The following is a 15,469-nucleotide window of genomic DNA, read 5'->3' as shown; positions in this document are numbered from 1 at the left end:
TTTCTGTAACTCTGCTGCAACACATCGCTTTCACCACAGCGCAACTTCTTCTGCACTGCAGCAGTTATTCACAAATAAGAACACTCACCTGAGTTCAGTTTCTTTGCCTTATGAGCAGAAGTTAAGACGAAACCAGCAGATAGTGGTCTTAAAGACCATTGTGTTCCATGAAGACCAGTAGCTGCAAGCAACCCCCTCCCGCTGGCAAAACCATAGCAGGCTGGCCCTGAAACCTCCTCCCCGTCCTGGGGGGAAAGCCAGTGGTTGCCTGGAGTCTGTAGCTGTGCCTAGAAACAGTATACCTCAGCAAGGATTTCCTCCTGGTGAGGCAAAGACTCAAGTTCTTGGTCCTTTATAAAGTTTATTTCTATTTCTACAGTCACTTAGCAGATGCCTTTTTCCGTCTGAAGTGATAGTATTAAGGGTTAAGTGTCTTGCCTAAGGACCTTGGTGTGTTGAGGGTCTTGTTAACATTTGTCCGCTGGGGGACTTGAACTGGGGTTTCCCATATGGCAGACGGATGCCATATGGGAAACCCAAGTATGGGACCGAGTAAGTCTGCCCAAGTATGGGACTCATTAATCTGACTCATGTGCTGAAGCAGGAAACAACCAAAACCTGCAGGACAGCCGCCCTCCAGGACCAACTTTGGACACCCCTGATTTAATGTATCATCAAAAACTGTGTTTTTATTGTTATCTAATCAGTTATCTAAAAAGTTTTTATTCTCTTAGAATAAAGCATTTCTATCTACTCGCTGTGGGTCCACATACATGGCAGCTGCCACCATTTTACTACGGTGTCTCTAAAAGGACAAACGAGCTTTAAAACTGCAGTAGCGGCTTTGTTTGATAGAAACTGGAGCTCTGTTTGGGATGAGTAACACCTTAAAAGCACCATAGAAGAAGACAGTACGCCTATAGTTACCTGTAGTGCAGTCATGGCTGCACCTGAGGCCGCTGGATCCACTCACACACATCTTTTTGACTGAAAGAAGTTTGGCCACTGACGGTCACCGTACATTCACAATTGTGCTTCACCCATCTTTACCACTAGAGGGCAGTAATTCTACACGCTGGACCTTTAAGGTCTTGTGTAAGCGTGTAGTTTTTATTGAGCCTGTTTTCATTGAGCTGATATTGTACCTAATCTGTTCTAGTAAAATTACTTTTCATTAAATAAACATGGTTTACCCCGGTAGAAAGAACATTAACAAAGAAAATTCAACCAAATTAAACTAAATATTTATTTCTTCGTACAGATGTAAAGAAATTAAAATGTGACCCTAAAAGTTGCTCAGCAGCTGTTTTTCTGTGTGCAGGTGCGCACTGATGGGAGGATTTTAAAGGCAGAGCAGGGTCTGCTGTTGCGGTCTCTGCAGCCTTCAGACTCGGGCATGTATCAGTGCACGGCCACGGAGAAGAACTTCAAACACACGCTGGTCAAGCTGCAGCTGGTGGTGCTGTCGGGCCGAGCCGTCAACAACGCCTTGGTGGATGGTGGTGGAGGAGGGCTGGTGCCGTCGTCTCTGCACGCCAGCGGCACCCAGTGGACCCCCAGCGCAGGACAGTACAAGGACTTGCTGACCATCCTGAGCCAGCCAGAGATGAGCCTGATCAATCAGTACTGCCAGGACTACTGGCAGTTCGGAGATCCTCTGCTGGGGGCCCTCAAGGGCAAAGACCTGAAGGAGCTCAAGGAGCAGAAGAAGCCTCGAAACCGCCGGCATCACGGGGACAGAGAGGAGGAAGACGAGCAGATGGGAGCAGAGACATGAGGAGGTTCAACCTCAAATCATCCCCACGAAAACTGGGAGAGACTTGATGAGAGTAGGAACATAAAAAAACAAGATATGAATAAAAAGTAAAAAAAAATAAAATCCAAAACCCAGAAAAAGAGAACTGTGAGAAAAAAGCTTACAAACAAAATTCCACATAAAACCCCTCAAACAGCAAAATATATGAAACACAGTATTTATTGTAGGTTGTATATAGTATCATTCTGTGGATTTCTTTGTACTCATAGAAAAAAGAAAACAAGCTTTTTGTGTATAAGTACTTTTGGGGCAAATATTGCTGTTGTTAAATTTATTGTTGCTGTTAACGTTATGTCAGCATCATGTGAAATGTTTGGGATGTGTTGTGAGGCATGTAAGCTGGAAGAAGTGAGCTACGAGAAGCCTTCTGTACCAGGGTGATGGGATCTTCATTCGTTTTCTTCTGTTCTTTTGCCTGGACGACAGACCTGGAGGACAGACTCGTAAACACTGCCGGAGCACCTGTGCTGCAACCGCCTCATGGCTGCAGACAGAGTTTGTGTTGCAAAAGGACCATTTGACAAAATGGTCTCAGTTATTGTGGCAAAACAGCCCTTTCTTCGTGGAAAACCTTGTTTTTTGACATCCATGCTGATTGGAGAACTTATTATAAAACGGTCACTTCATGCCAGCCCAGACATTAATAACAATCAGTGAGAAATGAGAAATTCTCAAACTGCTCCCCGTCATTAACCTGCAGCATCTTCTGGCCTTTAGCCCAAACTAAAAAGCACAACTTAACAGTAATTTAGGATCAAAGCAAGCGTCGACTCTATAAAGAAATAAAGCCGTTGGTTCACTTTGAAATGAGACTGAGGTGCAGCAGTGGTCAAGGATTTGCACACAAGGGCATTATTCTTTTGTTTTCAAGGGGTCATTGGCAGGGGCCCAAAGCAACAAGCAAGCTTGGACAAGGTTCTAGTGGATTTCTGTGAAACAAAACCAATTTACAGTGAAAGAGTTGTTTGCAGTCTGACCACACATGATGCATATGTTTTTATTTCCTGTTGGACTTTCATGTGAGGGAAAGAGAAAAAAAAGCCCACATTTACAACAGCATTGTAAGAATACCGTGGCACTAACCAAAATATTGAGTATCAGGAAGCTGGCTTTCATTGTGTGCATGAATCTGTATTTGTACTGTTAATCTAATAGTGCGTGGTAGTTTTTATTTCTCCTGTTTTTCATCTCTGTGGATGTACAGTATGATCTGATGTACTTTCTTATTACAGAGAAAACAAATGCTTTAAAACGCTGTCATTTGGAATATCTCCTGTATAAAGCATGATGCATCTTTTCATTGACATAAATCTAGATTTGTGTCAAAGTAAAAAGTGAAATTATTTTGCTTTTGTGTTCGGATCGGAGAGAATGTCTGTAGGGCTGCTCTAATTGGGATTTTTTTTTACTCCCTTTTTAGTAAACCAAGCTAATAGCAGAGTCACACAAAGTAAAATTAACTTTATTAAAACAAATGTAAGGATGTGTGACAGAAAGCAAACCTGATTTCCTTTCATCTAACTTTCAAGTGAAGGGGCTTTAAATGCACCAGAATCGACCTCTGTGAAGATGCATCTATATTTCATGCAGGGGTGTTTGCATCTGCTGCTCCGTATGGAATTTCTCTGCATTCCCACATTCAAACAAGTCTGTTAATGGTCTTGTTCAAAGAGACAAGGAGCAAAAAAAAAAAAAGCACAGAAAGGTTGTAAAATTTATTTTTTAAAAAAGCGTGTCAGTTAAATGTTTTGTACTTTTCTTTTCGTTAAAAAATGCACAGCGGTGATGCTATTGTAATGACTTGTGTAAATTACTTCATCTTCCCTTTCCATTGTTGTTGCTAACTAAAAAATTAAAGCTCTATATTTTATAAGAATGGAATGCTCCCCCTTCATTGCTGGATGTTTTCCATTTCTGCCTGAAAAACTTCTGGATCCTTGGAATAAAGTTGTACCTGTTAAAGACATGTATGCACATTTTTATAAAAGAAGCACACCACATTTTAGATGGAAACTACTGTGATGCATGCAGATTGAAAAGAAATAGATTTGCTCTGTTCATTTCAGATCATGCGGGCACTTCACATTACCTGATGTGGTTGCCTAAATGTGGGATTCGGTGCTCAGGCCCACTGTCCTGCAGACTTTTCATGTTTTCCTGCTTCAACACACCTGAATCAAATGAATTGATCAACAGCAGACTGTTGCAGAGCTTTTCAGAGATCCATTTCATTTGAATCAGGTGTGTCGCTGCAGAGAGACACCTAATACCTTGAGGATCAGGGTTGGGTTCACTTCTCTAAATAAATGACAGAGATTCCAGCTGTGGCAGGCGAGTCATCAGCAGCAGATCCAGTTGAGACCGGGTCCTCCTGAGCCATCTTCAGAAGATCAGACAGCCATCCAGGATCCGTCTTTAGGAAACCAATCTGTTGTGCAGCATCAAAAAATATGGACATTCACTCAAGAGTATGTGGGGCTAGATGTATCGTTTGTAGGCAAAATACACTCACCGGCCACTTTGTTAGGTACACCTGTTCAACAACTTAACACAGATGTCCAACCAGCCAATCACACGGCAGCATGTAGACATGTAGACGTGGTGAAGACGACTTGCTGGAGTTCAAACTGAGCATCAGAATGAGGAATAAAGAGGATTTAAGAGACTTTGAACGTGGGGTGGTTGCTGGTCTTCCTTTTTGTGCCATAAACGCCGCCTGTAGTTTGCTTTGCTACACACAGTTTGATAAATGAGGCCCCTGAACTGCTCAGAAGGACTCACCACACTGAGCATCCAGAAAGGCTCTAATGACTCAATGTTTGTATTCTGAGCAGCTCATCTAAAAAGGGACCAAATCTTTGTGATGATGCCAGAACAGCAGGTGTGATAAGACAAAGCAAAGAAGTAAACAAGCAGCATCTATAAAGGAGTTGAAGCCCTTTTAACTTAAAGTGTGACCTTAGATGTTATAAAACTACAAAGAAAATCTATTTCATTTACATGGTATACTAGTACATTGGCTTATGGAAGTATTTATGCATGTTTTCATAACTAAATCTATATATGAACATGTTTTTGTACATCTGTGTACTATCATTAATTCTGCTGTAAATATAGTCTATAAAACCATTTGGAAGCATTTGTCTCTTTTTCTTTTAGTGTTTGGCCAAATCTCCAGATAGAAGCTCAGAGCGAGGCCTGCAATATTATAGATGTCTTCATGTTTGGAGCCATACAGTCGATAAACACTCATTAAAGAGTTACAGCACAGTATCTTCATACGTACATATTCAAATTATATTGCAATGGCACTTGTTGGTACTAAGTAAACGTATAAACACTGCAGTGACACTCATGCACTGGATGTGCTGGCGCTGCTGGAAGATTATGCCAATGGCAGGATCAGGATGGAGAGAGTTTTTAGAGAGCATGAAGATTTCCTGGCCCATGATGATGACTGGGTAATATACTGATTTAGATTCCCTGGAGCAGCTATGCGCTGAACTGGGCCCAGTGTTAGATCAACCGACCTGCCAGAACTTTGCAATCCCGATGCATCTGCAGCTGACCTCTGTTATGTTTCTGGCAACCAGCTCTTTCCGGTGGGAAAAGACAGACAGGTAGACTGTGTGTTTGATATGATCATTTTCATTTTCGCATATGATCACGCGCTGGGGGCACACTTGTGCTCGGGCAGGCCATCCCTGCAGCTGCATTTTGACTTGTGGCACAAACCTCTCCATCACACACATTTACCTCTGCAGGAACGTGCTGCTACTCTGCAGTCTTTTGTTTATTTGTGATTCCACTACTGTGACCCCTCAAATAAAACATTATTGTGAGCTTTGACTTCACCTACAAGCACCTCGACTTCATACCCATGAAATTATGTTTTTTTCATTCTCAGTTCCCATGATTAAGCTTAAAATGCCACAGATCGGCTGGCTTATTTATATGCTTAAGGTACGACTTATGATAGAATATGGGTGTATAGGGCCGGGATATGAGCCAAGTTCACCTGCGCAAACTTCCAGGAAGAGTGTGATTTATAAAGGGAAATTGCCTGCACATGTGCATACATAAGGTTTTATACATTTTTTGGCACACACAAACTTTGGGTTTTGAGTGCAGGTACACTTTTAGAAAGTATCCTATGCACAGTTTTACAAATGAAGCCCAAGCTCCTTCACGCTTGGGATGCAGCAGTCTGTCCCTGAAGGAGCTCTGCAGTGCTGCTAGTGTTCGGGTGTGGGGCGGTGGGAGAACTCCAAAGAAAATGTTGGTTTGAAAGACAGCTGATTCTCATTTAATATGCAAAAGAGATGAGGAAATTTACCTCTGTCATAAATTCTGATTCATATTCAACATTTTTCTCATTGACACAACATATTTATCTCTAACCACTTCCAGGCCACAGACTTTTTAGTTCTTTATCAAAATTTAACATTTTCTTTGAAAACTCCAGAGACTGAAGGGTTGAAATGGCTATGTGTATGAAGCTTCTTGTATGAAATGCTGCAGGTGTGGGACAGTGTTTGTGGCATTAAAATGTAAAGTGTAATATGTTATTGGAACAAAAAATGTCACTTAAAGCAGTAAATATTAATTATTGGGACAGCAGTCGTGTTATTTAAATGGTAGAAAAAATTACTAGATGTCCAAGATTTCTAAGTAATTGAGTATTCGAGGTATAAAGTGTTTTTTTGGACACAGCTAAGAATTTAAACTAATTAAGATGAACCATGTGGAATTGCCTTAGGACAGATGAGAACGAGGATATCGCCACCACAAGATTAGTAAACCCTTTTTGAGTATTCTGCATGATGGACCTAAAAGACCCCAGTAATTTGATGTACACTACCTGGCCAAAAGAACGTGTCCACCTGAGTTTAACCAAGCTAACATGTCGGAGCCTCCTACTGGATCATTCCTGCAGGGTGATCATCTTCCAGCTGCAACTAGTTATTTAACCCCAACTGATTCAACGAGCAGCATCCCATGTGGAAAGACACATCCGTGGTCACGGTTCTCTATGAAGCCACACCTCCAAAGTACAGAAACTCGCACTGCTTGTTCCCGAGGGTTCGAGAGTGCTGGGCAGCATCGATTTGCTAACGCTGCTCTTGGTCCGCTCTCCCTCAGCGTTTTTCTTGGAAGAAGCCTTTTCCAAAACAGCTTTTCTTTTCCGACTCGATATCGGCACCTTTTCTGCCATAACATCCCTCACGTTTATGTGTGTACCGTATTTTGATGTAGTAAGCTAGCCAAGCTCTGGCTCTCGCTTTGTTGCCTCTACAAGTGATCCAAGCCTCTGAGAGTGCAAGATACGTGCACAAAGAGGGCCACGCACAGAGGGTCGAGTTTAATATACACATCACCAACCAATTTTTTAAGAACAGGTCGATTAAAATTATTTAAATGATTGGACTGGATTGTTGACTCAGTTCTGTCTGTTCCACAGGTGACTCAAGTTTTTTATTTTCGTGTTAGAGCATTTAATTAATTGGCTGCAATCAGGATGTAAAGGGGATTTTTAAGCAATATAGTAAAAAAAATGCTCCTGAACAACATCTCCAACCCTACTTTTAAATGTTTGGTGGAACCAGGTGGAAGAAAAACAGCAGTAGAACTCAGGACGATGTTTATTAGTGAAAGTTAGAACATTTCAACGTGAACAATGTGAAGGAACTCAAGGGACTGAACAGCTGTGGAGCCAGAAGAAAACCACTAACCAGTGAGGCTAAACGGAGAAAAAGGCTTCAGGTTGCCAGGGAGCATAAAGACTGGACTCTGGAGCCATGGAAGAAGGTCATGTGGTCTGATGAGTCCAGATCTACTCTGGTCCAGAGTGATGGAGCATCAGGGTAAGAAGAGAGGAGGATGAAGAGATGCAGCTTCATGCCTAGTGCTGCTGTACAAGCCTGTGGGGGCAGTCTATGATCTGGAGTTGCTGCAGTTGGTCAGGTCTAGGTTCAGGTCTAGGTTTAGTTCTGGGTTCAGGTCTAAGTTCAGGTCTAGGTTCAGGTCTAGGTTCAGCAATATTATGTGTGCAGAGAATGAGGTCAGCTGATACCTGAATATCCTGAATGAGCAAGTTATTCCATCTTCCCTGATGGCTTAGTGCCAGGATTCATGGGGCTCAGACTGTGAAAGAGTGGTTCAGGGAACAGGAGACATCATTTTCATACATGGATTGGACACCACAGAGTCCAGACCTGAGCCCCATGGAGAATTTTTGGATGTGCTGAAGAAGGCTTTGTGCAGTGGTCGGACTCTATTCTACTTTTCCAATCTACAATAATTTAGTGTTTGATACAAACGGTATCAGTTTCCTTCACTGCTGCAGCAACACAAATAACATAAAACAAATCCAGATTTCTATCAGAATTATTGCTTGGAATTTCTCTTTTATGTCTAAATCATCAGAACTAAATTTAAAATTTTGCCTGAATGAGTCGATCTTGTAACAAAGCTGAGAGACAAGATGGCGAATTGGTAGAGGGAAGCAGGCATGTCGACAGTCTGCCATCTCTCTGGTGAGATCAAAGCCTGAGATATACACTGCTACTGATGGCAAGATAGTTGTGGAGGATGAGTTTTTAAACTTTTTAGTCATTAAAATGAAGACAATGGCCCAGGACGATTTGGTGTTACTGGCCACAAGACATTTCTCGTCTGAGTGGATTGCGACCTCAAGAAAAGTCTTATTTGAACTTTGCCCTGGATCTACACAGAGTTTAATCCACCACAGAGGGGAACAAAAAGATAACTAATGGACTACTAAACGAGCTCGGGCATAAAATCCCTTGTTTTGTATCACGTCATCTTGATGAACTCCCGCCAGTGTCCTTTAACAGCAGTGACGTTTATTTGCTCAGCTTGAGAGGCTAAAGTGCGGACATATCTGCTGTTAAGCAGGGGATTAATGTGCAGGTGAAAGTGTCAACCGATCTTTTTGCATCAACAGAGGACCTAAAACACTTGAAATAGCTTGAAAATCCAGGCCCCAAACCAAAATAATGACGAAGAAAAAGATGAAGAGGACATGCATGTGTAACACTTACTCTTGTTACTGTGGAGTTATCCACTAGGTTAAATTCCACCAAGGATTAAGGAACCTAGATGACTTTTGGGCCAGAGGTTCGACTACTTAGAGGAGGAGCAAAAAGAATGAGACTCGTACACAGGCTTAAATTTAAATTCCCGGGTTGTATTATTTTAACAGAAAAATAGAAAATTTGCAATAAGAAAACAAAGGGGGAAAGGAAAAATAAATAAAATAGTTTCAAGTCAAAATCCTTTTTGGTACCAATAGTCAATAATCAACTCTTTCACAGTCAAGGAGTGACTGTAAAATTCTACCAGGGTGCACCCATCTAGTTGTACAGATCCAGCTTAATCCAAAAGAACAGTTTCAACTGTAATGATATTCTTCACAGAACATGAATCATAGCATTTCAGTGCCACACAACCCTTGTTTGAAATATGTCTTTCACTATCCCGCACCGAATCCACTTCCTTTGGGTGAAAGTGTGTATAGTCAGCAAAAGTCTTTAAGGCCTTCAAATAAATGTCCAAAAGTCTCAGTGGAAGATGTGTGTATGTGCAAGAAGGGGGGGGTCTTTCCTTTTTTTGTTGCAATTGCCCTACCACACTGCGCTGTGTGGAAGAGGAAAATGTCATCCGGTTCATCCAAGGAGTTGGCTCGCCATCAACATCGATCCACCCGATAAGGGAAGGAAAGGATGGAAAAAAAACCTGACCTGTAAACAACAGTGTTATAAACACACTAAGGCTGAATCCCATTTCCCCTCCGTTTTGCGCGTTCACGTGTAGGGGTAGGGGTGTCCCAATTCCTTTTAGGACAGAGGGGTAGGGGTAAGGGGTAGGGCTATATATCCCTTCAAACGAAGATTTTTCAGAGGCCCACTTGAAACGGAGGGGTATGAAAAATTTCCTGTTCTATATGAGAAAGCAAGTGTTTCTGCGCACATCACGCTTTCTTGAGGTGCAGGGCAACACACACTCGCACAAAAAAAAAAAAAAAGCCACAGAGAAAAAGAGAGTATACCAGCACACACAATTAATTTTAATTGCATGCAAAATTCGTACATTACGTCCCACATATGCCTGTCGATAAGCAATAAGTCAATTAATTGCACTGTAACAAAAAAATGAGCGCAACAAGTTTGCCGCCGCGATAGTTTTTATTAGCCCCCCCCCCCATCTTACTTCACCATAGACTGTGTATGACAACAGGATTTGCTATGCAGTATCTCGACTCAACGCTCTTGCGGATTGATCTCTCTCATGTCATATTTGACAGCAGCACTAACCTGTGCGAGCCGGTACGCTGCGTTTGTTTACAGGGCCACTGTCACGCATCGGCCGTGAGACTCATGCATTTGAGTGGCTTCTTACGCTCTCACGCTAAACCTCTGATTTCTCACGCTGGAATACACATCAAGAGCAATGCCGGCTAATGGAGAGGTTCTAGAGGATTCCCAGTGGGCTGCATTACTTTTGTACCGGTGTCCCGGCGTATATGTCAAAAAGACGCAGCGTCGAGTAGCAGCAGCAGTTCGCTCACTGCTCATAGATCAGACTGACACGCAGTGATGAGGGAGATATTTCAGCTTCACAAACAGCAACGATGCACAATATAGTTTTTCCTAGATTTTTTAAATACAGCCGGCAGTTTTGCTGGTTTTTCCTGTTTGAGCCCATGTTTAATATTTTTTAATATAGCCTATTTATTGTTTTTTTTTTTTTATTTAGTTTCTTCCAGTTCCTGTGTAAAATGTTCTTTAGTGACTACTGATGACGTATGTGACTGTTGAAGGGGTGTCCCAATTCGTAGGGGTTGACTTTTCAGCCCTACCCCTTCTAGCTCCGTTTTAAGGGGTAGGGCCAAGGGGTGAAATGGGATTGGGCCAAAGTGTTCTAATTACATTTCACAACTTATCATATAAAACACTTCTTGTAACATTTGACATGTTGACAATAAAAAAATTGTGCAAAATCTAAAATATGCATTGTCTCATGCACATTTTTCTTCTCAACACCATCTAAATGTTGGCATATTATCAAAACAGCAAAAACAAAGTATTTCTTTCAACAAACACGGTAAATCTTTTCAACCGTTTTTTTTACAGTTATGTGTTTCACAGTTTACATTAACATCACAATTGTACAAAAACTGTATAAACCACAAACATATGAATTAAAGTGCTCACCAATCTCACAGGAAGACAACACAGAAGCACAAAATGGCACAGCCTGGAACCTTTGAATTCCTCTGATTAAAAGTACAGAAAGAACCAAAGCTAATGAATATTTTTCAACTAATTGCATCCGTTTTTGTTGTAAGAGGTTTTAAACATAATCCAACATCAGCAAATGACTCTTAACTCTTCACTGAACATCATTTTGTACCTTTTTTCTGTGAATCTCCGTCTCTGTGTTTAGCCAGCTTAGAGTTCGTGGCAGGAAGAAGGCCAACACTCCCAGACGGAAGTGGTAGGCGGGACAATGCGCCGTTTTACAGCATCTCATTGGTCAAGAATTTATATGCTCTTCCAGAAGAATTAACCCTTCAATTGCTGACAATTTATTTACCAGAAAAAAACACAACTGCCCAAATGGAAATTTCAACACATTTGTGGAAGCTTTTATACCGTTTATCACGGCCACATTTACATGGGGGTTACACCCTCCCCACATTGAGGGTATGCACGTCCCTGTGCATCTAAACGGTTAAACTGTTGCATAGAGCTTGTAACAGCTTCATTTAGACTGTTAAATACTACATTAACAACATACAATAGGGGATTTCCCAATGTTGAATTTTGCAACTGTTGTGGTCTCTCATGTGACCTTTGAGACCTACAAGGGACATGTTGACTTTCTTGAGAGGTGTTCTGCGGATCAAGGGAACTCAGCTGCTCAGTTATAACGGTTTCTTGCTCAGTAGGACACTTTGACAACGTCACCTCATCACTAAGCAACATTTGTTCAGTAGTATGACAACTTTCTTTCACGGACTCATCAGCATTAATGTCATGGACTCAGGTGAGTACTCAAGATCGTGTAGGTTCACGCTTTCTGTAATTTCCTCTTTCCAGTGAATTGTCACATTCAGTAGGGTTGTCATTTTTGGTAGAAGGATCTAGTACAGATTGGCTAACTTGTCCAGTTCAGTTGACTTGTTTGGTGTTAGTACAAGATGAAGAAGGTCCTTGCACACCTTCAGCACTAGGCACAAAGAGAGCTGGCATTCCCTGTGGTTTGTCAAAAATGGAAGAGGACAAGTGTGTCCAGGTAGGTATAGGTAAGTACTCAGACTCAGAGTAATAGTCATTGTCACTGTCATCTCCCTGAACAACGCTTTGCTTCGTCTTCCGCGTAGTCTGAGGTTTTTGAGAAGTTTTTTCCACTGGGTCTGTGGTAGGTATGAAATTACAGGGGAGGAGTAAGTCTCGGTGTAATGTTTGGACTGGTCTCTCCTTCCTTTCCGGTCCAACAGTATAGACCGGTAGTTCACCTGCTTTCTTCACAACCACATAGACATCATTTTCCCATCTGTTTGACAACTTGTGCTTTTCCCTTAGTCTGACATTCCGTACGAGGACTCTGTTGCCAGCATTGAGGGTTGAGTCAACCACTTGTTTGTCAAAACGGGTCTTATTGTGTTCAGCACTCTTTTGTGCGTTTGAGGCTGCAGTCCTGAAACAGTTTATCTGGGATACCGTAATGAACAGTAAGGTTTTCCCAGAGGGCCTTTGCAACAGTACAAGCTCGTTGGTTGGGTGTAGGGACAGCCACCACAAACTTCGTAAAGTGATCAGTCATGACAAATACATCTTTTGTGTTAGACTGATCTGGCTCAATAAATAGGCCGACCTTGCTAAGCTTGCCAATCACGGGGTGTTAGCAAGCTTAGCAAGGTCGGCTAACCCCCCGGTCAAGCTCAACAACTCCACTGTTCACTTCGGTCTGCTCAACATCCGTTCTCTCACGAACAAGGGTCATCTCATCCAGGATCTCCTCACAGACCATAAGCTTGACTTTCTTTGCTTGACAGAAACTTGGCAGGGGGTTTGTTTACATCGGTCATCCTTGTAGTTGTGGGCGTGGCGGTGGTCTCACGGTACTTCACCGCGAGAACTGGAAAGTCATGCCAGTCTCGGTACCAGTTTTCAGCTCCTTCGAGTGTACTGTTTTCACTCTCCCTGGACCGACCCCCACCACCATCGCCACAATATATCGCCCCCCAAAGCCGCATAAGGACTTTCTGGATAATTTCACCATGCTACTCACTCAGCTTTCCACTCTCTCCCCAAACATAATGCTCCTGGGGGATTTCAACATTCATGTTGACAATATCAATCTTCCCCTCACTCGGGATTTCCTCTCATGCCTGGACAGTTTTGGACTACAACAACACATCCCCTTCCCAACACACACAAAAGGACACACTCTGGATTTACTCATCTGCTCTGGCATCTCCCCCTCCAACCTCTCATCCACTGTTGTCCTTGAAACCGATCATTTACTGCTCACTTTTGACACTGCCCTCACTCTCACTTCTGTAAAATCCCCTCGCCTCATTTCATTTAGGAATGTAAAGGACATTAATATTGACACAATCTGTTCAAAAGTTGACAGCATCTCTCTCCCGGACAATCTTCACGACTCCAACGCACTACTTGAGCATTACAAGAAATGCATAATCACCATTCTAAACTCTCTTGCCTCCCTCAAAACCCAGACAGTCTCCTTCGCATCCTCTGCCCCCTGGTACACTCCTGAACTCCAGTCTTTAAAAGCCAAAGGACGTCAACTGGAACGGCTATACAAGAAAACTGGACTTATCATTCACAAAGAACTGTACATCACTCACAACTCTCTATACGGACTCCATTTCAAAAAGGAAATCTGTTTATTACTCTGGACTCATCTCACTGAATGAAGGAAATTCTAAAACCCTTTTCTCTCTTCTGCACAACATTTTTCAACCCCCCCACTCTCTGCCGCCCCATCTCTACTCCACTGACACTTGCAATTCTCTGTTGTTATTCTTCACCCAGAAAATCTTCAACATCCACCAACACCTCTGCTCTGACTCTATATCTCCTCACACACCTGGCCCTGTTATGCAGACTGTACTTTTTTCTCATTTTCAACTCCCTGATCCATCTGAGATTACAGGCCTCATCCAAAAATCTAAGCCCTCTACAGGCCACCTTGATCCCATGCCCACACTTCTTGTCAAATCCTCACTCCCCTCTCTGCTTCCCCTCATAACTGTCATTATTCACTCCTCACTTTCTACTGGTGTTGTTCCATCTTCCTATAAAACTGCTTTAATCACTCCCATTCTGAAAAAATCTGGGTTAGATCCCAATGACTTCAATAACCTCCGTCCTATCTCCAATCTGCCCTTTCTGTCTAAGATCCTGGAAAAAACAGTCACTTCTCAACTTCATTCCCATTTATCCAATAATAATCTCTAAGAGCCTTTTCAATCTGGTTTTCGCCCCCGTCACAGCACCGAAACAGTTCTCATTAAAATAACTTTTTCCTTGCAGCTGACTCTGGTTTTCTTTCCATTCTCATTCTCCTTGACTTAAGTGCTGCTTTTGACACCATATCCCATTCCATACTCAACAGTAGAATCTCCTCACTTGGTGTCACTTCTACTCCCCTTCTCTGGTTCCAGTCTTATCTCAATGGCCGCACTCAGTTCATCAAACTCAAATCTTTCACTTCCGATCCCTCCCCAGTCTCCACTGGTGTGCCCCAAGGTTCTGTCCTGGGGCCTCTTCTATTCATCACCTATCTCCTCCCCCTTGGTCTCATCTTCCATAAATTCAATATCTATTTCCACTGTTACGCGGATGACACTCAGCTCTACCTGTCCTGTAAACCAAATTCCACGCTCCCACCCACCTCCCTCTCTGCCTGTCTCCTGGAAATAAAATCCTGGTTCACCACCAACTTCCTAAAACAGAACAGTAATAAAACTGAAATTCTCCTCATTGGCACCAAATCCACCCTTTCGAAAGTTAACAGTTTCTCCCTCACCATCAACAGCGCCTCAGTTTCCCCTCAGGTCAAGAGTCTGGGTGTCATCCTCGACAGCACCTTATCATTCACCTCAGACATCAATAACATCACCCTCTCAGCCTATTTCCATCTGCGCAATATCAACCGTCTTCGCGCCTCCCTCACCCCCCACACTACCTCTATCCTGGTGCACAGCCTTGTCACCTCCCGCCTGGATTACTGTAACTCTCTCCTCTTTGGCCTCCCACAAAAATCCCTTCAGAAACTCCAAATGGTTCAGAACTCTGCTGCCCGCATCATCACCCGAACTCCTTCCTTTCATCACATCACTCCCATCCTGCAAGAACTCCACTGGCTTCCCATCAAGTACAGGATAGAATACAAGATCCTCCTCCATACATACAAATCCATACATAAACTCTCACCCCCTTACCTCTCAGACCTTCTCCACATAGTCACCCCTTCCAGATGTCTTTGCTCCTCCTCTTCTATCCATCTCTCTGTTCCTCCTGCCCGTCTCAGCTCCCCAGCTCTCGAATGCACTTCCTCCTGACCTCTGCAATACTGACTCTCTCCTCACCTTCA

At 42.7% G+C, this 15,469-nt stretch overlaps 1 protein-coding gene across 2 annotated transcripts in view; it reads left to right on the top strand.

Annotated features, from left to right (window-relative positions):
• The window catches only part of sema3fb (sema domain, immunoglobulin domain (Ig), short basic domain, secreted, (semaphorin) 3Fb), a 70,317-nt gene extending 66,625 nt beyond the window's left edge, over positions 1-3,692 (top strand). For both annotated transcript variants that reach the window (XM_041979637.1, XM_041979635.1), the window contains exon 19: positions 1,322-3,692. In XM_041979637.1, the coding sequence (XP_041835571.1) occupies positions 1,322-1,777 (456 nt within the window). In that variant the 3' untranslated portion in view covers positions 1,778-3,692. The remainder of the gene's footprint in view (positions 1-1,321) is intronic.
• The last annotated feature ends 11,777 nt before the right edge of the window (positions 3,693-15,469 follow it).

Source organism: Melanotaenia boesemani, chromosome 3 (assembly GCF_017639745.1).
Source record: "Melanotaenia boesemani isolate fMelBoe1 chromosome 3, fMelBoe1.pri, whole genome shotgun sequence".
Lineage (NCBI taxonomy): Eukaryota > Metazoa > Chordata > Actinopteri > Atheriniformes > Melanotaeniidae > Melanotaenia > Melanotaenia boesemani.
The sequence above is the reverse complement of the archived record's forward strand: the minus strand, read 5'-3'. Positions and strand labels throughout refer to the sequence as shown.